The sequence below is a fragment of the Limulus polyphemus genome, unplaced genomic scaffold, assembly GCF_000517525.1.
Source record: "Limulus polyphemus unplaced genomic scaffold, Limulus_polyphemus-2.1.2 Scaffold98, whole genome shotgun sequence".
Lineage (NCBI taxonomy): Eukaryota > Metazoa > Arthropoda > Merostomata > Xiphosura > Limulidae > Limulus > Limulus polyphemus.
Genome location: NW_013665708.1, coordinates 938,145 through 962,081, shown reverse-complemented (window position 1 = coordinate 962,081; position 23,937 = coordinate 938,145). Strand labels below are relative to the sequence as shown.

Genomic DNA, 23,937 nt, shown 5'->3' with positions numbered 1-23,937 from the left:
CTTCTAGTTTGCCACTTGTTGTAGGTGAAAATTTCCTACGTGGAGGATGTAAAATGAAATATTTTTTAGGTTTTACATATACATTTTAAATATCTAAAAAATCACAACTTACTATATCAATACCATAGAATTCCACTATAATTTATCAAGTGTAGTAACTAAGCTGTATTTGAGTCTAAAAGATATAAAATTTCAAGCTCAGTAAAGACTTACCTCCTCGTTTGAAATCTTGTGTGAAAAGAATGAAATTAGCCCAATAACGTGTCAAAATGGCTGATAAAACCACTAGAGGGACAATCTGAGCTTTTGATTGGTTATTCATGTCATATATAGAAGTGTATATAAATGGAAAGAGGTGAGTGGGGGGGGGGGGATGTGTTTGATTCAGAACAGGAGCAATATCTTAGCAAACAGAAATAATGAGACATTCTTATTTTATATTATAGCTAATTTGTACGAACCTGTAGATTTTGTATTTTGACATCACAAACATCTAATTTGAACCAGTGCTACATTCAACATACCATATGACACATAAAAATCGATGTTTAGCTGTGTTTTTTAATATTTACTTTTAAATTAAGAAATTAACTAACATATAATACTAAAATTTGAATTATAATCTTCAATTTGATACCAAACTTATTGATGTAGATTCATAAAATAGAGTTCAATAAAATTTTGAATGCAAGTCAACAAATGCGATGACATGGCCTTTGACATGTGACACGTTGAGATAGGGTTAAACACTAAAGGTTTATTTTATTAGCCAGATGAAGAGCATCTGGTCAAATGTAGTGTAACTTAATGTCATAAACATGTTTTTAAGTATTGTTTAACTACAATCCACTTAATTTTTATTAAGTTTAAATTTAAATCTTACTGAAATGTAAGCTGTTGATTAAATAACACTATTCTTTATCCATCTACAAAAATAAAGAATTAACAGATTGTCTGCTTAAAAATTCTTTACAAGATCCTCAGTTGTTCTTTACAGTAAAAAGATACTTAATGAAATATAGAGTCAAATCAGTGATGTTACACCTAATTATACTCAAACCAAATAAATTGCATCCAAATCTTTCAACTTACATATGTTTATGAAAGGAGCTTTACTGTCGGTCACAATTCCATCAATTCATTAGAAGAGAGATTTGCTATTATTTTGTATGTGCAATACAATCACTTAATTGTGCATACAATATTTCAACTATAAACTACTGATATGTTTTTATACAATTCACTATCACTGGGGTCCATATATTGTATCATGTCATAATTTTATGTTTTTGTCTGTTACAGAAGTCAGTGTCAAGAACTGGTTGAAATTATCCATTTTCTATGTTAAATACACATTTTGTGCAATTCATATGGTATTAGAGATCATGTAATAAACAACATCATAAAATCACGAGCAATTTTGTACATAACTACAGTAAAAATGTGCTTAAGAAATTGCAAATGGGGCCCATATGGTCTACATTAATGATTTTAGGGTTAAGTTGAAATGACATTTCAATAATGCTCATTGCTTTGGACCTCCAGTCAGTCAGTTTTTCTGCTAAAACAGAAAAATTGTGCTTCTGTACCCAGTTTTCTTTCAGACAAAGCCATAAGTAACATTTAGAAAACAATTCAAGTTTCTGACTTGAGAAACAAAATAAAACCAAAATCAAAACTACATAAGGTCAGTCATCAGAATTTAGTTCGGGACATAATAATACCCAAGTGATACCAAAACTAATATGATGTACAAGAACTCACTGGTTTATGGTTCTGCATACAACATTCTGCTAAACGTAGCCATAGTCGAGGGTTAGTGTGATACACTTGTACAGCTTCTAACAAACGTTCGAAAGCTTGTAGTGGTTTACCAGCATGAAGATACTGGAGACCTAGGTTGTACATGAGCTGGTAGTAAGCAGTAACATCCACTGTGAACAGTGGCCTTGATGAGAGTGTATCTGAAAGATCACAAAAAACTAAAGCATAATTATCCTATCTTAGTAAATAGATACTAACAATTACACACTAAAAGGAAGAAAAACAAGAAAAACCTATAGCCAGTACTTGTATCATGACAATGCTGCTAACATAACAGAAATATAATACTTATAAGCAATCTTTGTAACTTATATACTGGCATTAAATACATTAATGTTATGCCATAGCTTTTTGAGAATATGCATTAATATTTTTGCAACACTGTGTAATTAAATCAGCAAAATCACGTTTAAAAAACAGCAAATATGTACTGTACAAATATGAGTACAACATCTGATTTAGACTTTTTCGTTAAAAAATTAAAGTAATTGGAGTAAAATTAAATGATTTGATTGCTAGTTCTTTACAAGTTTACAGAGTTAAATGATTTGACTGCTAGTTTTTTATGTGTGTACAAACTAAAGTGATGTGATTGCTAATTTCCTACACGTGTACAAAGTTAAGTGATTTGACTGATGGTTTCTTATATATATTTATAAAGTTAAGTAATTTGACTGTACGTTTCTTATATATTTATAAAGTTAAGTGATTTGACTACTAGTTTATTACATGTGTACAAAGTAAATTGATTTGACTGTTGGTTTCTTATATATTTATAAAGTTAAGTAATTTGACTGTAAGTTTCTTATATATTTATAAAGTTAAGTCATTTGACTACTATTTTATAACATGTATACAAAGTTAAGGGATTTGACTGCTATTTTATACCATGTGTACAAAGTAAAGTGATTTGACAGTTGGTTTCTTATATATATTTATAAAGTTAAGTAATTTGACTGTAAGTTTCTTATATATATTTATAAAGTTAAGTGATTTGATTACTAGTTTATTACATATTTATAAAGTGATTAGTTTTGATACGTGTATAAAGTACTTACCAGGTTCTCCTTCAGTCAAACTTTTAATGGCATTGTTATGTTCTTGTATAGCTTTATTGAAATAGAAACAACCCAAATTAGGCTTTCCCATGTAGAAATGCAAACAGCCCATATTATTGTAATACATAGCTGCTATATTGTCTCCAGTTTCTTTAAAAGTGTGGGTACCTCCAGACACTGAAGCCGTGTTAAGCAGTTTCATCGCCTTTCGACAGTTACTTCGTAAGTATTCCAACTGGCTACGCAAATATACGCCTGATACACTCTGAAAAATATAAGATCTCAATACAACTTTCTCTGAATTACATTCAAAACTCTAAAGCATTTCTTATTAATCATACAAAGCAAAGCCCCATGGTAAAAAATTCTTTCAGAAACAGGACTATTTTTGTGGATATGTCAAATCAGTTATGATACGATAAACCTGAACTAAACTTAACTTCATAAAGATATAACCAACACTCTAATTGGGAATGGTCACACACATTTAATAAAAAACTAATATTATGAACAACAGTTATAAATGCAAAACTGTAATCAAATGATTTTAGTGCAAATATTAGAACCTGAACTCACAAGTTAGCCACAAAACTATAACTATTCTAAAATTCAGTCCTTACACTTCCTATATTTATGTATTTAATAAAAAATAAAGGAAATGTCGGTGCTTTCACAAACATTAAGGTACTTAGTTTACAAGAAGCAGCTTTATTACAGTATTTCATTATAAGAAATAAAAGTACAACTTACAACTCCAGTACTCATCAAGGTTTTTAATTCCCGCTTACATGCTTTAGTGGACTTTAACATGAGGTAGAACCGAGCTTTGTACTAGAAATATGGTGTACAGAATGTGAGCAATGAACTTAATAACAATTTTTTATATTACAAAATTATGAATACTTTATAATGCATTAGAAAAACTAATAATGAAAATTACAGTAACAGATTTAAGGATATATTTCAATAGAACATAATGTAAAAGTTTAAACATTTATTTAAAAATGTACTAAACAATTACTGAAAAATGAAAGTACTGAAAGTATTCTTAATCATAAGGAAAACAAAATATCAACAAAAAATATTTTTATTAAAATCAATTTTACTAAATTTTTTATAACAGTTTACTTTTTACAAAACAATTGAGCTTAGAAAGATACAGTATGTAATACTTATAAATATGCAATTCATGTTGCCCTTTAAAGTGAACTATAATTACTATCGACCAATGTTGAAGAATAACAGATCTGTTCATTATTAAACATTAAATACAACACAGTAATCAATGATTTACAACCAAATGATCCACAAATGCTGTAATATAACAATTACAATCAAGATCATGATAAATGTAAATATTCAAGGTTACAATGAATCTACTCAAGTGTATGAATTAATAAGTTAAAAGTTAAGGATGTGTTCAAGCTTATCAATCAATAACATAATCACAGAACCAGGAGTGTTTGTGTTTGTTTTTTTATAGCAGAGTAACAATGGACTGTCTGCTGTGTCCACCATAAGGAATCAAACCTCAGATTTTAGTGTTGTAAGTCCTTATATTTATCAAGTGTGTTTGTGAAAGGGATAGATGAGTCATCCCTCAAATATGAAGCATATTATATATATTTCTATTTGAAATACTGACATGAGTACCAGTTAGGAGCTGTACTATTATTTTTAAAGTCTGGATAATGCACTCATATAAGTTCAGTATAAGCAATACAATACTTAAAAACATGCACACACAAAAAAAGATTTATTAAACATCAAAAGAATTTCAAAATAAACAAGTGACTACATATTTAGGCTTACTAAAGTGTAAGCCACCATACTTGACTTATCAGTGTTGATCAAACTTTAGATTTTCAACGTTACTGTTACACATTGAAACATTACCTGTTGTAGCTTAGGTTTGTAAATGTCATAAAAATTAGAATCTGTTGTTTCCTTTTTCTCTTTAACTTCTTTCTCTTTGCTGCCTTCACGTTCTTTCTCCTTTTCCGGGGTTTGAGCCTTACTTCCATTGTTACTAGTCTTGTTGTTTCCATACAGCATGTTCTCGAGGTAGGCTATGGGTCGTGCAGCCTTTTCTGGCTGGGAAAAAATTATTAAGTATGTCAGTTTATTCTGTAATCAAAAATATCATTAAGAAGTTAGTTTTGGACTTACAGAAGAAAGTTAAGAACTGATAGCTAAGTAACTTAAAAAAAAGAAATAACTTTATCAAATAAGAAACTATGAATCACAGCAAATCACCAGGTTAACCTGAACTTAACTCGGTAGGTTAACCAGCCAAAACAATGCAACCTTTTAACTCCTTTGACTATGCTTTTGTGCACAAGTTTTAAGACCTGAAAGGTAAATATTTTTTTTAGTCCTTCTACTGTTTTTGTAATATCAATTTCATTCATCCACTTTGAAATATCTTCGTTCAGGCTTAATCACTGCTATATGTGTTAATCTTCACACATATTGGTAAGGACAATACTTTATGCCTATATATAAGCATTTTTAGGTGAAGGAATTTTAGCATTATTTGCTAAGTAATAAAATATTGTTTAGAATTATCATTTTATGTCAAACATATCTGAATCATTTAATAGTTTAAAACTGTTTACAATTATGAAACTACCATTTTTTTAGCATAATACAGATATAATATAGTTTAAAACTCAAGTAAAAACAGAAAATTCAGTCTTATAAAACACAAATATTACTTGTTTTAAATAATTTCTTAACTATTTCCAAAAGTATAATTAAAAAAAATACAAAACAATATTCAAATTTACCACCTAAACACAATTGAAATACTAATGTTTCCTTGATTGTAGTTTGATTCATTCTAGTAATAGCTTAAATAAATCCTTTACTTGTAGAAAGGGTAAGCAGTATATGTACATGTGCTGACAAGAACTTTCCCAAAATCTTTTTTTTATTGGATTAAATTTAAATAAACTAAGAAGTGTACAATGAAACCAGCACACACCAACCTGATTGACACACAGATACAACTCCAGAAGTAACAAGCAAGTCTTTATTGCTAGCTGATCATCTATAAAAAAGTGATATTTTTCAAACTGATTATTACATTTTTTAAAACTGTCATTTTCAGACAGAACACCAATCCAAGCAAAATAGTTTTCTGAAAACAAACTGTCTTAGACAGTGATTTTATACTTTAAAAAAAAGAAATCCTCTAGATACAGGCTGGTACATCTAGTTCACCCCTGTCCTTAACACTAGAAAATTTATATCAAAACCATTTAATGTAAATACACAGAATTAAAAAAACAAGGTTAAGTAGCAAGGACAATCTGCATTAAAGGTTTTTATGAAAGCTAGTCATTTTGCATGTTTCCTTACATCATTAAGATCATTGACAGGTCTAGTACTTGTGGTGTGCTTTAATATTAAATGCTATGTTTATATATATATATAATAATACTTTACATTTCAAGTCATATTGTTAGAATAAAAATACTGAAAACATGTTAGTTTTAGACTTCTAGTAATAAGATACTAATTGAATTGCTAGAAAGGTTAAACAATTCCAGGTTTATGAAAATTTAAATATAACATAACTTTCATGTAATAATTTTGCATTAAAGAAACAAACAAGAAAACAGAGAGTTAAGACAGGATTCTGAACAAACTGCCCACTACATGTCTAGATTTCTGTGAGTGTAGTGATAAGATTGACAATAAACTATGATGTTAAAAGTATTCCTCATTATCTTGGAAAATCTTAAATTGGAAAGACTCCTAATGAAAGTATATTGGAACAGTACACTATGATTAATGGGTACAAAGAAGGACTGACGAAGAGCAAAAGTTATTCTAAGTTTATTCCCTACCACATATACATTTAAATCTTTTCTAAGGTTTAGTTTCTGAATTCAGTATAAGTACTGATCTTACTTTAAGATTTTGTCAGATAGATTTATGGAAAAAAAAAGTTTCCTGTGCTCTCTTGTGGTTATTTGTATAATTAACTGCCTGAAGAATCAAAGAGTTATTATCTGGTTGGCATTTAGTGTTTAAAAAGTATAAAAAGTTAACAAAATTTAACCAAATTTTAAAAGAACTATCCACATTCTGCATAACTTGGAAAAGTAATAATTACCAGACTATGTTACTCATATAAAAAGCTTCAAAATTCTTTCAGTCTGCCGAGTCATTAACTAGTTTTTACTTGTTCAAAGGGTGGCCCCTGCCCTTGGTAGAGTAAAGATTTACCAAAGTTTTTTATAATGTACAGCAGTTAATATAGAAGTTAATGCAAAAAGCAAACTCCAAAGCTTATTAAAAATTTGATAATATTCCTAAAACCAAACACTTTTTTTAATGATTAAGGATCTTGTTATTTGTCACAATAACTTTACCAAAATTTGAAAAACAAAAATGGATTCTTTGATAATATCTTACTCACAATTTAATGTCAAAAAATTATAAAGGAACTCACCAAATCCAGAGAGACCTTTCCTTTCAATGGGGTCAATAAGTCACAAATAAAACAATGAAAGAGGTCTCAGAACAAAACTATAATTATTCAATGGTATGGATGTGAAAAACAAAAATGAGATTAAGGGTGATTGAAAAACAGGAAAAAGTGTTATAATTTCAACTCTAAATTGTTTTTCAGAAAAGAATGAATACAGCATCTTAGAAATCAAAAGAGCATGGTTTAATGACAGAGAACTCATTATTTCTTGTGAGGAGAAAGATTACTTTTTTACTCTTTTTTTTCAGAATCTATCAATGAAACTATTTTATTTATATTTTAATAAGTTCACGAGTTTCTAAATCTAAAAAATAACTCAATGCATTCTCACAAGTGTTAAGATGAATACTCACTAGTATAGATTGCTTTTGATCAACTTTTAAATCTGTATTCCTAGATAAAAAGGACTAATAGAATGATAAAAAAAGTTTAAAAAGTTGAATTAGAAAGAAAGAAGACAAAAAAAACAATTTGCATTTGTCTTTGCTAGATCACTGAGGAACTAGAAATGACTTGATTTAAGTTTTAAAAATTGTGAAGAGCTTAAACGGTGTCTATGGGAACATTTTTTGAATTTAAAACTGGTATGATATGCTTTCAAAAACAGTGATTTGTATCTAAGAAGTCCAGACTGTTATAAGCAAAATCATTTCTCCTTAAGAATTAACTTGTTCAACAGCATATCTGACAGTATGATCTGTGTTCATAGTTGAAATTCTGTCTTTTGTTGTTGAATATGTAGAGCACATGGATGCAAGAGGATACAATTTGATGGGATGATGTTTTAAATGCAATATTTGAGGATAAGAACTGACATAAAAACATCAAATAGACTACTATGATTTTGTTTTGATAAATTTATATTTTTTACAACAAATGGAATTCAGTTTTGTAATTATCTATGAAACAATCATTGACTAAGCCTTTCCCACTTTTCTTCTTGCACTATTTTGTAATGTCACTCATAAAAACAATTTTTTATGGTCCACAAGAGACCCGTTCTTCAATAAATAATTACCACCATCATCTACATGCACATTAGGGTTAGTAATATATATACCAACTGAAGAGGCTATTATCTTAAAAACATCTAGATTAGGGAAAAGAGGGGGATACCTTTATCAAGAAGCAAATACTTAAATAAATTACATTTTGATTTGAGAAATGTAGGTTCTAACAAAAGTAGTGTACTTCTACACTGACATGTAGGTAGTCATGCAACTCAATAATAAAAAAAGAGTCCTACATGAAAGTGAAAAATAGCATTAATCCCTAGCAGAGAAGGAAGCCTAAGCCATTCATGAGTTCTGGACTAATTGTAGTAAAATAAAACTGTCCAAAGACATTAGACAGGTAGAATTTGTAGGAAATATGGGTCTGAATGTCTTGTTGACCCAAGAATATAATTATGGTATGTTCCACTCAGCTTCATGACAGGTGATCTGGGAAACATATCAAAAGAGGCACACCACCCAGAATGATACACAGGAGGAAACAAAACATGAGAATAAAAACTTTTATAACTGAGAAATTGGATGTTATTTTGAAGGAGACCATATCCGCTTAAGATGATGATGATTGTAGAGAAGAAAACAAAAATAAAAACCTTAGATGAAAAGCAAAACTTTCCTGCAGTGGCCACATGCAGGTTCAAGAGCAAAAACATCCAAGTAAGGACACCTGTCAAGAAAAGGCAGTGAAACAGCCATACACAGACTTTTCAAAAGAAATGAAGATGTAGAATACAAATGCAGTAGAAAGAATGACAACAAATTTGTAACAAATATTCTGAATGAGGTTCTTTTATAAGGTTTTTTTAGAGTAGTTTTTTTCCCAAACACCTTAATAATTCTTCTTTTTGAATTAAAAAATTGGGGAGGGGGGCACGGGAGAATGACAGTAGTTGATAGCTAATAATTACTCTGAAAAATAAAGTCTCATAACCTGCAGAGCATAAGACTGATGATGTCAAACCTGAAATTCAGGAGAAGGTAGCAAATATACAGATTCAAGAATTGGATTGTCTGACATAAGCACCCTTAGGTACAAGAGAAACTGATTCAAGAGTTAAAATAGAACATACCTGAGAAAAAAAGGAGAAATTAGACCAGCTGAAGCTTCTTCTCATTTAGGGAAAGGTAGGAGATTTTGCTCTTCAAATGTGAAAAAGCCTGAGAAAAAGATTGAATTTTTTTGCATCATCTTGAGAAAATGGCAGGCATCCTGCAAATGATCATCCATGTGAATGCAAAACCCTCTTAGGTCACCAGAAGACAACTTAGAATTAACAGTCAACAAATGTTGATCAATGGCACCACTGGGTCTCTCTGCATACTAGACAGATTTTGTGAGTAAAACCTCCAAAGAAGTTTTAGCAATAAAGTTTTTGAAAAAAAAAAAGAGACCTTTACTCTCCAGATAATAATAAGCCTTTTTATTTCAGTCAATGTTTTGCTATTGCAGCTTCATCAGGGCTAATAGTATAAGAACTGTTTGATATGAAAATACTAAAAGGTCATTTTTTTTAACTTTATTGCCAAAATATCAAATTCCTTCAGTATGAGCTACAAGTTCCGAAAAACTCCAAAGAAGTTGTAGAATTTCCTTTACAGGTAGAAAATTATCCAGCAGCATTTAACATTGACACCGGAATTCAAAGTAAGTGAACTTAACACGATGACTGTAAGAAAGAAAATTTGATTTATGGTCAGAAAGCAGAGCTTATGTAAGTTCTATTGACACATGTGGAAGATGGGAAAGTAGAGAATTTTGGGTAAGTTAATGCATACTCTGCATTGCATCAAAGACATTCAAAACTTTAAGTCACATGGTTGAGAAACGTAATAAGGAAAAGGTGACAATATTTCAGATGTAAGTCTACCTGAAGGGATTTTATTCACATTTTGGTGTGCAACCAAAAATTTAAATGTCCTGACATGTTTAGGTAATATTTTCAAGTAAAAACAAGCACATCCCATTAAAAGTGAAGAAATGACAATAAGAAAACATCCTTTGTTCAAAGTTGTCCAATAGAATAGTTAAGAAAGACAGATAGATTTAAATCATAATGGACGAAATATTTTAAAGTACTAGTGGTATATAATTTTCTTACAAACAATAAAAATAATACCTTAAGCCCCCCCCCAAAAAAACAACAACAACAACAAACAAAACAAGCAACAGGAATAAAGCTCCATGGAAATATTAAAAGAACTAGTGGAAGCTTAAATGGAATAAAACTAAAATCTTGTAAGAGAAGTAGAATTTCTAGTCTGATAAAGAGTACGCATACAAAGACAATGCTAACGGAAGCCCACTAACTGAGGAGCAGTAGGGGAACACGGAAGAAATACAGTATAGCAACAACAGTAATGTTTAATTTTACATCAATAATCTAAAAATGTAGAAGGATGATAGGAACAAACTGAAATGTGGGCTACCAAAAAAAAAAATAAAAAAAAAAGAAATCCTTCTCATTCAGCATAAGATCTAGCAATAGCCAAACATGAAGATAGTTGTGAGACATGGTAAAACATCAAAATGAATGGATGTCACACCAGAGAACACAAAGTCACCTAATGAAAAAGACAGATCAAGGCTATGAGAACAATCACCAAGCTGTGACACATGATGATTGATATCCATAGCTCTGACTAAGGAACAAAACCAGTTTGAACAAATCCTGAATGAAATTATTCATCCAACATCTCCCAGGCAATTAATTCAGTAAGTTCTAGTGTAGTTGTAGGAGTGAGCCAAAAATACCCAACTCTGAAAAATATCCTAGATGTGAAGTTGTACCATTACCAAAAAGTCCAAGACAACAAAAGATAGAAATAATCCTGCATCTTCAGAATCTCTAACAAATGTCATTCACAAAACTAATGAAGAGTACACAAATGGGTCTAAACTAAAAGAACAAAATGCTCTATAACAGCTAGAATTCCCAGAAGAAATAAAACCTTTTCCTAAAAAGAAAGATTATATTTGAGCAGAATGTGAATCTGGAAAAATCTGTTCAAACAAGGCAACCACGAAGAAGAATGAATAGTCAGCCAAGAACACTGTCATGAGGACTCTTCTCATTTAGCAATATCAGAGAGTCAGCAAAGTAGGTTAAGTGACAGATAAAATAAATGAACAAATCACCTTCTTATGACAATGTACTAAAACAAGATTAAATGGATGAGCTTAAAATAATATATATTCTGCCATGGAGGTAAACAAATTCCAATTAGTCCATATAAGTACAGATACAAAAATATGTATATCAGATGTCCATTTTCAATATCCACAACTCAAAACAAAAAGTGTGAGACACTTTCTAAAAACACTGCAACTTGAAGAGAGAAAGAACTGATTGAGACAGAATAGTTCTGTAACTTTTGCCCAGTATCTTGGAATACTGATCAGATATACCTCAATGGTTTCATTTGGTAGGAAGCTGAATGCTTACCAGCATTGTAATGCAGCAATCACAATTATAATGGCATAAGAAATGTTGGTCACAGTGTTCCTAAAAATAAGTCTCCGAGATATAAATGAAAATTTCCATTTTTAAAATGTAACAACCTGCATTTACATACTCTTCAAATAAAGAGAGAATCACCTCCAAATTATTACAACAACAAAAGTTGTGAAAAATCCTCTCTATAAAACAGAATGTTCCAAATTGTTTAGAGATGTGTTGAGTCATTTGCAAAGTGAAAAAGGGACAAATGTTAAAAAGCATAAGAAGACAATCTCAGAATAGTTGACAAACCATAACAGAAACCACAGCAACAACTTCATACACAAGAAATTGAAAATGAGAAAAAAAGAACCCCCAAAGTAAATCTTTCTGTAGCTTAAACACTGGGAAAAGGGACTCCATAAAGAAAACTGGTGTAATTTAATGGTAAATTTGAAAGAACTTTAATATTTGAAGGATCAGATGTGTGAAACATCACAAGCAAAAACATTAACAGATGAATCTGTGAAATTAGAAACCAAAAAAAAAAGTGATAAGAATAATTTCCATGCACCTGGTAACAAAATGTTGTCAAACAAAGCAAAGAAAATACAGCTTGACAAAATTATTGCAAATGACCCTTAAAGATGACTGATGAAGAGGTCTCTTGTAAACTATGAGGAATTATGTCAATGTGTGATGACATATTGTGATGCAGATGATGGAGAAGACTTGGTCAGTGGTTGTTCAATCCTATATTAATTCAACTTTAGCTTTGTATATCTGTATGTATGTCCAGCTAACTCCTCTCACAGTTTTGGATCTAGCAGGATCAAACTATGCAGCTGGATTTGGGGTCGTTAGGGAGTGTCCATATCTATATGACATGGCCCTCATACCAAAGGAGGCTAAAACATGCTTGGAGGTCATCCATGCAAGACGGAAATCTAAGAGTGGGTTTATATGATTTCTGAACTTGAATCCAGCATCAGCTGTTCAGTTTCTGCCCCCTCCCCCCCTGGATTCCAAAGAAGCCACGTTTGAAACTGTGTTCATACCTCTACAAATAAGCTAGCAAGACCAATCTTGGCACACATGCTCAGGTACTATGAACTGGTGTCCAAATGGATATTGTAGGGTACAGACCATTTGTGGTAGCTATGAAAGTAAATGGGGGTAATGGTGGAGCTTGATCAGTACCTTGGGACCTTTGAACCCAGCAGCAGAGTGCAGGCATTCTTTGCTAAAGGACATAACTCACCCATGTAGAGGTACAGTGCAAAGTTTCAATTTTAAATGTGCTTTATTAAAAATATTTGTTTTATATTATCCTACCTACTCTAAAGATGTTTAGTGGATATGCTTTCTTGAGGAAAGTAACCCCAAACAAACATATCTAATCAGTGGATTCTGCTTACAGCAGGGATGTAAAGCTTATCTGAAAGTGAGAGCTACACACTCAGGTTTTTTTTTAATAAAAGCAAATAAGACAAAGAATATTTTGACAGAATTTTTTTTAGTCTTTTGTTACCTGTCTACATTGTCAATTTAAAGTTTTAAAAATCTCTATATCATAAACAAATTAATAAACATATTTGCACTGTCATGTTTAATAAAGAATATACAGAAAACATATGAGAAGTGTTATTCTGTTGAAACCATAATTAATTAATCCCATATTCCAGATAACATATAGCATATCTAAAAGCTAATAAAAAAAATACAGCTATGACTTTCCATTCCTAAAACTTTCCTACTGTTAGATAATATAAATAAGGTATTTCATATTATCAGTGCACTATTACTACTGATATGGCATCTTCAGATACACTTGTTTCATTCAACTAGCACCTATAGATACATTACACAGTGTTATCCATTTATAAAAGTTTGTGGCAGATAGTGCAGTTAGTCCAATGTGAAACTATTAAATAAAACAAAGATCCAAATGACTTATTTTTAATTTTGATCTATATAAAGAATATCTATCTTACATACTTTTTATAGTGTCAAAATACACCTACATGAAATCATTAAGGGTGACCATGTGTTAATTGCATTGTAGTGGCCTGGTCCATGATACCTTCTATGAATCCTAGGGTTTAAAAAAATAACTCCAGAGATGGCTTAGTTGTGTGTGCTGATGCCAGTATGGAAATTTTTCTAAATTACTTCTTCGAAGTTCTCTCTGTAACTTTAATGGTTTAATCTTCATGAAGGAACTTTATCTTAATATAAGCATGTGGATCCAATGAGGAAGATGCATAATGCTAATTCTAACTTTTACCTGAAGTTATAGTACATCTTCTTATTGTCTAAAGTTTGTCCAATATCTATAGAAGTAATAAAAAACATTTTATAAATGTAAAACAATGTAGGGATGGCAGTGCAAACAAAATGCAAACAAGAATACAGGGATGATACAGCTACATAGATCAAATACTATATAGTATAAAATGGTTACGAGGTTGGTCAAATTGACCAACCTCGTAATGAGTCTGTAATAATCAAAACATGTTTTGACTAAACTTGGTGTTCCTTGTATTTGATTCCTAGGCTCTGTGTTACACTACATTGATGCCGATCCTGACATGACCATGATATTCTTATGAACTGCATACCAACATTCAGGAATAAATTCCAACTACAATAATATTAAATTTAAGTATGTATTTTACAGTGTAACATTAAATTTTAATATTGAAAGTCATGTAGGGATAATCTGTGTATAGCTGTATCATCCATATATTCTTGTTTGCATTATTTTTGGCACTGCCATCCCAACATCATTGAACACTTACAAAATGTTTTTTATTACTTGTTTTGTGACATTTTTTTCCTCTGACTGAAAGTTAGGGTATTCTATGAATGTGTGTAATAACATTTAGTATTATGTGTATTGATCTATTTTTACTCCTTCACTTCATACATAAGGGTTGGCTCCTTAAAGACACTAATTGTATAGTGTACAAAGCACTGAGTATTTTACATGTTACATCATCTAATGTTCATTTATTATTGGCTGGTAACTTCAGTTTCACTCTATACTTAAGCTTTTTAAAAGGAACACCAGGTTTCTGTAATAAAGTTAACTTTAAGGGGTAATGATAGCATCATTTACACTACAGTTATAATTTGTTTTTAAATTACTACTAGTTATTATGACTAGGCAATAACATCATGCACTGCCCAGAAACACATAAAGTGGATTTAAGTTTAAAGTGACATTAGTGATAGAGTAGTTGTAGAGTTATCTTAACTGAAATAAAAAGAAGAAAGATGAACAAGTTGATAGGTTGATCACTTTCTGGTTTGGTATCTTAGCAATAGTTTCTTGCCTTGTTTTGGGGCTTGTTAGGTATAAAAACAAATGAAAGTGAGTGACAATCATCTTTTAAAATAAAATACTCCGTTGATTTTTTTAGCAAGCATATTTGTATTATGCCTACTGAGTACCTTGGCCATCCCTACATATATAGTCTACTGAATCTATGATTATATATGTATTTAACTCTCAATTTAATGACTTATTTATATACCATTCAGTACCAGTGGTCCCACATATTGCATTTTATTGTGCAATTTTATGTTTTTAATTTTTACAACACTCAGTGTAAAGAACTAACAAAAAAAGTAACTTTAATACTGATGATATTTTCGTTTACAGTTTTTTGCGTGACTCTATGCTACTTGAGACCATGTAACCAACAAAGCCATGAACTCACAAGTAACAATATGGTGCATAATTAGTTGACTGGAGGCTACATGGGACCCTACTGGCAATTTTAGAGTTAACAATAAGATTTTGTCAACTGTAAGTACTTGTATAACTTTAAATATATATTAAATAGTGTGCTTAAAATTATATATTTTAGATGTCATTTAAATATACTGTGGATAACTATACAGAAACATTAAAGTTATTCAAAACGACTTTTTCTACTGAAGAGTAGCTTGTGATACTTGGAAATGGTTTGATATAGAGCTTGGTAAAAAAAGAAAAGAAAGGATTCAACTTTTCTTATACATATTCTTCTTTAAGTGAAAGCACTTTGAATTACACTATGTAAGTTTTCAAATAAAAAAAATACAAGTCAGAAAATAAAAACTTCATGGTTACTCTACCAGGCCACAGATGGCACCATCTTTTTCCCTCCAAAATAAGAGTAATTCAGTTTCACATACAAACTCACACACACACACATATATATATATATAAATCACCCCTGGATCACACATGTAAATGAAGTGATATCAGGTAATACCAAATACTTGAACCAGCAAACTTGATTTAGGTATTAGACTTATGGTAAAGAAAGATTAAAATAAGATTTAATTCTGTTAAAATTTAATAAGCAAATTTTAATTCTGAAAAAGTTTTAAAAACACCATCTTTTATAAAAAATTAGCAGCTTTTGTTTACTCACCCATTATAAATTGTATAATAATTTTTGTTTAAAAAGGGCATACCAAGAATTCACTACAATGTAAAATAAAGATAAAAATTCATGTTGTTACATTCCCTAAAACTTAAAAAGCTGGTCTGAGCATTCACAGATTAAACGTTTTACTTCCTTCTATTCAGTTAAAATTTTTCTTCATTAAAACTTCCTCTAAGTTTAAACAATGCCTGTTTTGAAAGATATATTTCTGTAAAGGATGAATTCTTTATAATTTTGTATCTGTTTTGCTTTTGTAGGCTTCACTGCTACAGAGCAGTAAGATTTTACTCTGTTTTTGTATCGATTTAAAAATTTATAAATCTTTATTTTCTGTTACCTTACTTGGAATTTTTCTAACTTTTTTCTGTCATGTACTAATTGTGAAGAAATAATTTTGTCACACGTGTTTTATCCTTGCAAATGTGTCTATTAATGTAAACTTTTTAGGCAATTTTGTTTTAGAAATACATTTACTTCAAGTATTGCAATATATAATGTATAAGTACCCATATCTTTTGTAACAGATTTAATAACATGAAAGACAAGTGAATACAATACAAAGTTATTGTATTTAAAACCATCATGCAAGTCATATTATTTGATGTTTACAATTAAAAGTTAGTAATATATTACGTACAGGTTCTGAAACTATACTAGTTATAAAAACATGAGCATGACATTTTCACAGGCAGTCCTCCTAATGTGAACTATTACTCTCAAACAATAATTTATTTCATTGTATTTTTCTTTTAATGTTACACAAGTAACAAAAGAGTCCAATGCACAAAATTTGAATTGAAATTATGGATATTTATACTGACCATCAAAATTGTAAATTCTGAGTTTCTGACATAATTTCAGGTGCTCTGTGAACCTTCATACCAATCAATTTTTACTTCTTACATTAGCAAAAATGCTATATCATGGGAACATGATTGCTGATTGTCATGCATATGTTTTGGTTCCACAAACACACACTCAATGACACCTGCTAAAATTTTTACTCACCTAAAGGTTCAATAAACTGAAACAACTTGTCCATGATGTTAAGAGCAGCATTGTATTGATGGGAATGGTACAAAATCACAGCTTCATTGAAAAAAATTACACAGTGGTCAACATCATCTAGTCCATCAACATTGTCAATGTTTACTTGAGCCTAAACAAAAAAAATTCATTTATGTTTAATTACAGAATATTAATGCTGTAGCCAGGCAGAAATAAAATAACATGAAAAATTGGGCAAAGAAAATAACACAGTTCAAAAACACCTGGACCCTTTAAAAAGTATGGTAATTTGGATATTTTTATAATTTTAAATGTGATATATGCACCTCTTCATAACAGGGATTGGCTATTACCTCCTTAAACTATCAACTACCACTAAATTGTAACTACACCACGACCACCAAAAAAACAACATTACAATTTAATATTCTGTCTTTTATTTGTTGTTGTTGTTTGTTTTGTTAAGCCCCCTCTCTGCATATGTGACTGGGAAACACTGATATACTGTATATACATTATATATATATATATATATATATATATATGACAGACACACACACACACACAACTAATTAAAAAAAATCTTTCAACTACCCACAGATGGCACCATGTTTGTTTTCAATTTGTATACATAGAATTCAGTTTCACAATAATAATATTAAAAAAAATTGCATGTGTACAGTAAATGCACTGACATTAGATATTATCAAGTGCTTAGATCATGAATCTTGATTTAAATCTTATAATCTTTTAAAAGTAAAGAATAATTATCAAATATTAATTTATATATATATATTCCACCATGAAAAATTCCTAAAGAAAAAATACAAAACATAAGTTCAAAACCATGTTAATTACAAACTGAACTTTCACTGGCTACATTTCTTTAGTCTTTTGTTACCTGACAACATTATTTGTTTGTGGTTAAACAAAAAGCTACACAACTATCTGGACTATTAATGCTGTGCCCACCACAAGTACTGAAACCCAGTTTTTAGCATAAGTCTGCAGACTTGCTGCTGTGCAACTGGGCAGCCCCAACAACATTGTCACTATAAAGTGTTTTTAAACTCTGTGTATTATAAAAAAAAACAAATCAAATGACTATATTTGCATTGTTCTACGTAACAGAGAATAAGCATTAATTCTGTTGAAACCATAATAATTCCAGTAATCAACTTTAAATCAAGAAAACATAAAGCATATCCAAAAGATAATAAAAAACAAAGCAATGAATTTCCATTCTTAAAAATCAAAACCAAATTTTCCTAGAATTATTACCTAATATAAGTAAGTTATTTCATATTACCAACACACCACCACCACTCAAGTGTTTGTGGCAAATAGTGCAGATAGCCCATTGTATTTCTTTGCATTAAAAGAAACAAACAGTTCTAAATGATTATTTTTTTATTTTGAAATAATTAACACCTAACTGTTTTTTCTGTTGTCAAAAATACACTTACATTAAATTCTCAAGATGATCATGATTCAAATCTTCAAAAAACTTATCAGTAAGAAAATATTTCCAAGTTAATTCCTCAAATTTCTCTCCATAGCTAGTGATTTCACTTTCCTGAAGAAACTTTATCTTGACATAAATACCTTACTTACATAAAATTTTAACTCATTTACATTAGGAAAAAAGATGTATCACATGAATATGGCTGTTGATTGTCATGCATATGTTTTATCTCTACAGATACACAGTGACACCTACTAAAAACTATTTACCTAAAAGTTCAATAAACTGAAACAAAACTTCTTCATAATATTAAGAGCAACACTGCATTGATGAGAATTAGAAAAAACATGTGCATGACAATTTTTACAGGCAGTCTTCCTAGTGTGAAATAACAATTCAAGCATCTAAATTAAAAAGGACAATGTCCCCTCTATGGCTGGTGAAATCCCTTGAGAAATCCTATTACACAGTGAAAACAATGGTGCATTAAACTTAAACTTTCATAATTAATAATAAACTAACTCTTCACTTGTATTTTTTTTTCTTTGTGTTTATGATACTCTTCTGTTTAATAAGTAAGCAAAGACAAAAGTTAATCTATGTAGATAGCTGGCTTTGACCAGAGGTCATTATTAATTACTCTCATGGTTTTCTCCTGTTGATGCTGTAATCACATGACCCACTTTGAAACCAAGAAGACTAGCTTGCTGTTTATGCAGTTCTATTTATGAGTAAGCAAATATATAAACAATCTATATACATAGCTTGCTTTGAACAGAAGTCAATATTAATTGCATAGTTAAAAAAATATGGATATATTCATGATAACCAGTTACCTAAAAATCTGAATTATAAAGTTTACTATGCAACCTTTATCTCATATAGTTGAATACATGTTTGTATACATGGAAAACTGCTACCTATAAACATCAATTACATGAAGTTGATAAACTAAAAGAAGGTAACAATAAATATATCGTAATGCACCATGTTAACTTTCACAATTCTCAACAAAATACCATTCCGTTCAACTTTTGCTCACCTTGTCACAAACCTCTTTCATTTTTTTTCGAAGTTCATCGGTATTTCTAAATTCCGACTGGTAATACTCAACAACTGCTAGGTTATGGAGAATCTTAGGATCACCTGAACGAGTCTGAGACAATTTGCTCAAGATACTCTTACACTTTTCATAGTTTTTGTTTTCAAATTCTTGAAGAGCATTAGCAGCAAGTTCTTTCTCTTGTTCTGTCACAGGAGGTAAAATAAAACACGACTCTGGTAAAGACAGCTTGTTGCTTTCATTTGCATTTTCTTTGGTTGAATCAGACATTTCCTTAGAGATATGAATTTCTTAGCTTGTACAATGACCTAGCTTGGAAAGAAATGATTCTGTTAAGGTAAGTGGCCATGATTACAACTACCCTCACATTTTACTTATACATTTATTATAATTAATACGTTGAAAAAATAAGTTTTAACATTAAGATAAAGAGTGCATGGATAAAATAAACATACCAAAATTTGAACATAAAGGAAGGATAAAATCCAAGGGAAGACCTTACCTGTTACTAGTACTTTATTTTTAATCTCTCAGTCTTTCTACTTACCACAAAGGGATTAATATCTACATGTTTTAGGTGAAGAATATATCTAAAATCCTCTCTTGTAAGAACAAATTAGAAAAAAAAAAACATTTAAAAGCTCAGCTGTCTCATACTCTTAAACAAAAACTTGCCATCAGCATTCTTTAAGGGCCTGATCTTCGTTTAACATTTTACTTACTTTTAAAACACTTAGAAAATCACTACTGTTAGTTTCCACATTATCAACCACATATTTCACATTTTTGTATTTTCTAATTTATTACTGAAGCAAGTCCCTAGCTTTCATATAGCTATGTAAATCTTTCAACCTATCTGACAAGTTAAATCTCTAAAAATGTTAGCTTTATCTCCAGCTTTCTCTTTACAGGCCTCCAACTTCACTCCTGAAGGTACTAGATTATTGTTACTAGATCTTTTTTTTCAGCTTCTAGTAAATTCTGGACTGCTACTACAAACTTGATTATTTTCTAAAATTAACTGTAACTGCATCATGACTAATTATTTTGTATGTTGAATGTTAATATATATATATATATATTATTAAAAAGTATATATCTTCGATGACATGTTATCTTATCAAATATTTCCAAATATCAAAACTCTCTACAGTTAAATTTCACAGTTTATTTTAACTGTTTAGAAATGTTAAAAGTTGATCAACTTCAAAGGAACTGATGTATCTAGTCCAAGAATGCCTTCATCAACAAAAGTATTCAGCAGGGTTTCTCAATCTCTTGCACCTCAAGGCCCAATTAGTTATTGGACAAAATAAGTAAAGGCCCATATATACAGGTAATGATTCTCTAGTTTGGGTAAATTACAGTTGTTCCAGCCCAAAATGGACCATAACTGCATGTCTCATGGTCAACCAGTTGAGAAACACTGATACACAATAACCTACTGCTGATACCCACCCTATACTAAGTATTTTATTATTAAAAGATGTAGTTTAAAATGCCAAAAGCTGAAGAAGCATTAGAAGCCAATAAGGCCTAACATCTGAAGTTTAAATGATTGCTCTTGTATTATAACAAACTGGCAAACAATGATTTATAAAGCATAATGAAGTGATTTATTATTGAGGAAACATATTACATATTTTGACAGAACACTGGTCTGTCTTCTTCAAGTATAGTTCTGTTTAAACATTTAGTATGTTCCCTCAAAAATATATCACTTCATTATGCTTTATAAATCATTGTTTGCCAACATATTAATACATTAGCATAATGTGTTCCATAATCAAGTGCTCTTGTATTATTACCTCCTATAAACATCCAATTGGGCATAGTATTTCTAAACATGATACTAGACAAACTGCATTGCAGAGGTTGGATAGTGTGATTCTAATTAAATGGCTAATATGCTACCTGTCTTGGCAAACAATCAAACAAGTTAAAGCTGCTGTCTTGTTATCCCTATTTCCAGATATTTATGGTATGAAATGCAGTTCAGATGGGAGTTGAAAAGGCATGGCACCAGCAAGTGAAACAGTCTTGTTATTCACAATTATAATAACCTTTTGTAGCCAGAATCTCACAATATAAATGGTTGAAATGCATGTATCATAGGTGTATTGATATTTGAAAGTAAGAATCTGTGAATCTTAATTCAGGAATGTATACTAGTAATATTTTGTAGTGCTCAGTGGTGATGCCACCCCTGAGATTTGTCTACCCTCCCTAAAATTTCCAATAAAATGTTTTGTAAAATATACATCTCACAGAGTACAATGCCTTCAGTTACTAGGCAACCTTATACAAGAAAACCCCAACCAACAAATAATTACCAAATTTCTGGTTAGCCCTATTGTCTTTTCAGTCAACAATAGTAAATAAATATTAAGGAAATTTTGAAAGTCAGGATAAAGAATGAGCACCCTAATCCAGGGAGAAAATGAAATTGGAACCACAGCCATGACAATTGCTAAATAAGGTGCCTAAAATATTAAATACACTGTTTTATAGCTTATTAATGCAGTTTCTTATTTTATACATCCGTTTTATGGGCATATATAAGCTATTTCATGCAGTTGTATTTAAATTTTAATTGATTTTAAGAATTTCATGTTAATCAATTAATTAATTTGCAAAGTCAGTGTGATACCTCAATGAAAAAAATGCAATGAACCAATAAAGAACCTTGAACAACAGAGAAGCATATTTATAATATTAATGAAGACACTTCCCAGCAAAAATAATCATTCTTTCTTAGAGCTTCTTACATTTCATGTTTCCTTCCACTTTTGCCCCCCTAACCCATCTGTTTTCACCCCTTTATCTCCACACTTTCAGAATCTTGGTGTTGGCACTGCTATTGCTAATGCCTTCTAATGCCTTCTCACAGAATTACAACACTAGCTAGTTATTTGCTAGTTTATTAGCATTAAATTCTAGCCCTGCATTAAATCTTTAGTAAGCTATTATCCTTTTCCACTTTTTCAGAATTTGCCTATCTTGAAATAAAAGCAATAAAAAAAAATTCCCAAATCTGTTCCGTATAAATCTTCTAACTCTTTATCCCAATTAATTAATTACAGATTATACCTCATGGCCTCACACTTGGCTTCCTGAAAATTATAAACACAATGTTTCCTTCTCTTAACATGTTGAAAGACATTAAACCTAACTGTTCAATGATAATTTTTCCCAAGTGTTTAGTTGGTGTATAATTTTTTACAATAAACACATTAGTCAACTAGTAATCATCAGCACAAAAGAATGCAATCCATTTTTAACGACATATAACACTGTCAAATGGTAAATTTCATTTTGTTGACAATAATTAGTACTACGTTTTGCTTGAGCAGAAAAAATAATAAAATTCAAGGACTTTCACACATGCCTTTGGCATCTTCATGGACATTTAATGTGATAGCCAAAGTCTGAAAACAGTAAGCACAATGACTTCCTATTTCTTCTTTTTACTATTTTATTAATTACTTAAACAAGATTATGTTGAACCCATGTGCAAACTTTAAAAAAGTTTACTGTAATTGTAAAACTTAAAATTCACTTTTAAGTTTTATCATACTTATGGATATATAATTAAAAACTAATGCCTCAAATTTTAAAATAATAGTTAGTAATAATAGTACTACTAATAGCAATAGTAATACTATTCATTAATGTCAATAAACGAATTATTAAATGCTTATTTGGGTAGCACTAAGTTAAATTATACTAATATATATAAGTTATGCCATATACAATTTATAAAAATAAAGTTAAAGGCAAACCAACTTTCATTTTCAAGTTTCATAAATACTGACAGATGAAATTATTAATATTACTCAATTTTATTTTCTAATTTACTTTATTTCTAGTGTTAATTTGTGGCTAATCCTGTAAAATGTCTAACACAAATATGAATGAGTAGAACAATTTTGGTTAAGACTTAGCTCAGACTTGATTCTTAGTACGAGTTAGAACTGAAAAATACTATTTATTTATACTTAATAATCTTTAAATAGTTTAAAATAAGAAATAGTTTCCTTACGCTGTTACAGTTTCAATACTATGTACACTTACGCCTATATTTCACTAACGACTATTATGTGATTGAGTAGTAAGAGTATTCCAG

At 30.3% G+C, this 23,937-nt stretch overlaps 1 protein-coding gene across 1 annotated transcript in view; it reads right to left on the bottom strand.

The window, feature by feature from the left end:
* Positions 1–23,937, bottom strand: part of LOC106469669 (CCR4-NOT transcription complex subunit 10-like) — a 36,913-nt gene extending 12,976 nt beyond the window's left edge. The window contains exons 1-9 of the mRNA XM_022399135.1: positions 23,854–23,937; positions 19,791–20,119; positions 17,284–17,434; positions 7,345–7,359; positions 5,873–5,934; positions 4,779–4,976; positions 3,633–3,713; positions 2,883–3,147; positions 1,765–1,964 (exon numbers count right to left, since the gene is read on the bottom strand). Of these exons, the coding sequence (XP_022254843.1) occupies positions 1,765–1,964; positions 2,883–3,147; positions 3,633–3,713; positions 4,779–4,976; positions 5,873–5,934; positions 7,345–7,359; positions 17,284–17,434; positions 19,791–20,081 (1,263 nt within the window). The 5' untranslated portion in view covers positions 20,082–20,119; positions 23,854–23,937. The remainder of the gene's footprint in view (positions 1–1,764; positions 1,965–2,882; positions 3,148–3,632; positions 3,714–4,778; positions 4,977–5,872; positions 5,935–7,344; positions 7,360–17,283; positions 17,435–19,790; positions 20,120–23,853) is intronic.